Source organism: Monoraphidium neglectum, assembly GCF_000611645.1.
Source record: "Monoraphidium neglectum strain SAG 48.87 unplaced genomic scaffold scaffold00006, whole genome shotgun sequence".
NCBI classification, from domain to species: domain Eukaryota; kingdom Viridiplantae; phylum Chlorophyta; class Chlorophyceae; order Sphaeropleales; family Selenastraceae; genus Monoraphidium; species Monoraphidium neglectum.
The window spans coordinates 1-1525 of record NW_014013620.1 but is presented as its reverse complement, the minus strand read 5'-3'; the positions used below and the strand labels follow the sequence as shown (position 1 = coordinate 1525).

At 70.0% G+C, this 1525-nt stretch overlaps 1 protein-coding gene across 1 annotated transcript in view; it reads left to right on the top strand.

Moving 5' to 3' along the window:
- MNEG_0076 (hypothetical protein) overlaps window positions 1-1504 on the top strand; it is a gene marked incomplete at both ends in the record, with an annotated part of 4350 nt that extends 2846 nt beyond the window's left edge. Inside the window, 4 exons of the mRNA XM_014051425.1 lie at window positions 216-358; window positions 729-889; window positions 1140-1212; window positions 1402-1504. Of these exons, the coding sequence (XP_013906879.1) occupies window positions 216-358; window positions 729-889; window positions 1140-1212; window positions 1402-1504 (480 nt within the window). The remainder of the gene's footprint in view (window positions 1-215; window positions 359-728; window positions 890-1139; window positions 1213-1401) is intronic.
- Between the last annotated feature and the right edge of the window lie 21 nt (window positions 1505-1525).

Genomic DNA, 1525 nt, shown 5'->3' with positions numbered 1-1525 from the left:
GGGGGGTTGGGGGGTTAAAAGGTGAGCGGCGGGGCTGGAGGCCGACGGCTCGTGGGGCCTGGGCCTGGTCAGCGGCGGGGCTGGGGGTCGACGTGCTGCTGGCAGCCTGCTGCCCCTTCCCTGTCTTCGTTCCTTCCCCTGAACACTCTCTCTTCCCCCACTCACATACATGCGGCATCCGCTGCCCGCCACCACCGCATTACGCCGTCCCGCAGAGAACTTCAAGTTCAGCCGCCTGGCGCTGCAGGCGGCCCTCCAATCGGGGCCTCAGCTGCTGCTCATCGGGTGGCTGGTGTACCGCGGGCTGGACCCGTTGGGCGGGCCCTACGTGGACGTGGACGTGGTCATCCTCGCGCAGGTTAGTCATTACGGGTGGTCGCGGCGCGCCGTAGGGCTGGGCGCGCCGGCCACAGTCTGTGGTCTGGGGCAACGAGGGCGGGCGCGCGGCCGCGGCTGGCACGCCCTGTTGGTAGGTGCCGCCTCCGTCCCCGAGAGGCGTCCTGAAGCGGGGCAGTCCAGTGGGCGTCCGGCCCTGCTCGGCGTGTCGCCGTCCGGGCAGCTGCGATTGTCACATGAGACATGACCCATCCTGTCTACATGCGTGCGGCCCCCCCCCTCACCCCTCCCTCCCTCGGCAAAAGCGGGCCGTCCACCCATTCCATTCGCGTTGACCTGTTGGCAGAACAGCCCCTCCCCTCGCCCCTCCACCTGCGGCGACTCCTCCCCAGGCGCTGGTGGCCCACCTGGTCAATGTATGGGACAAGGCGCTCATGTTCCGCGGTGCGGCCAGGGCGGCAGGCTCCGGCGCGGCGCGGCACGCGCTGCTGACGCTGGGGCTCAAGGGCTCGTGCCGCGTGGCGCGCCCGGTGCTGGAGGAAAACCTGAACAGGTGGGTTCTTAGGATGGGGGAGACGGGGCCGGCCCTGCACCTGCGAAGGCGGCATGATGTGTGCAGTCTTGAATTCGATGGGGGCGGGGCTGCCCAGGGCTGCCCTTGTGGGGATGGCAAGCGAGGGTCGGTTGCCACCGGAGGCAGACGCTGAGGCAAGGCGTGCAGCTGTGCGCGCGGGGAACGCTCTCGCCTCGCCACGGGTCAAACCATGCCGCTGTCGCCGTTGCTGTTGCTGCCGGCGCCGCAGGGCGCCTGTCGGCGCGGGGCACGGCGTCCACATCAGCAGCTCGGAGGAGCCCGAGGACTCCGCCTCCGATGTGGTGCGCAGCGCAGGCCCCCCCCCCCCCCACGTGTGCGCGCGCACATGCGCGGCCGCCGCCCTCCTGAGCCAGATCTGCCCGTGTGCGGAACAGTGTTCGGCTGCCCTGCATGCTCTTCTTCAACTTCCACATGCACGTCCACACTTCTTTGTCTCCCCCCCCCCCACACACACACACATCCTCTCACAGGCGGCCTCCATGGTGCCAGAGTACCTGACGCCCCTCAACGGCGGCTTGCTGTCGCCCGGCCAGATGGCCGGCGTCGTCGCGTCCATCTGCGGGCGCCTCGCCAGTGAGCTGCGCACCCGTGGTC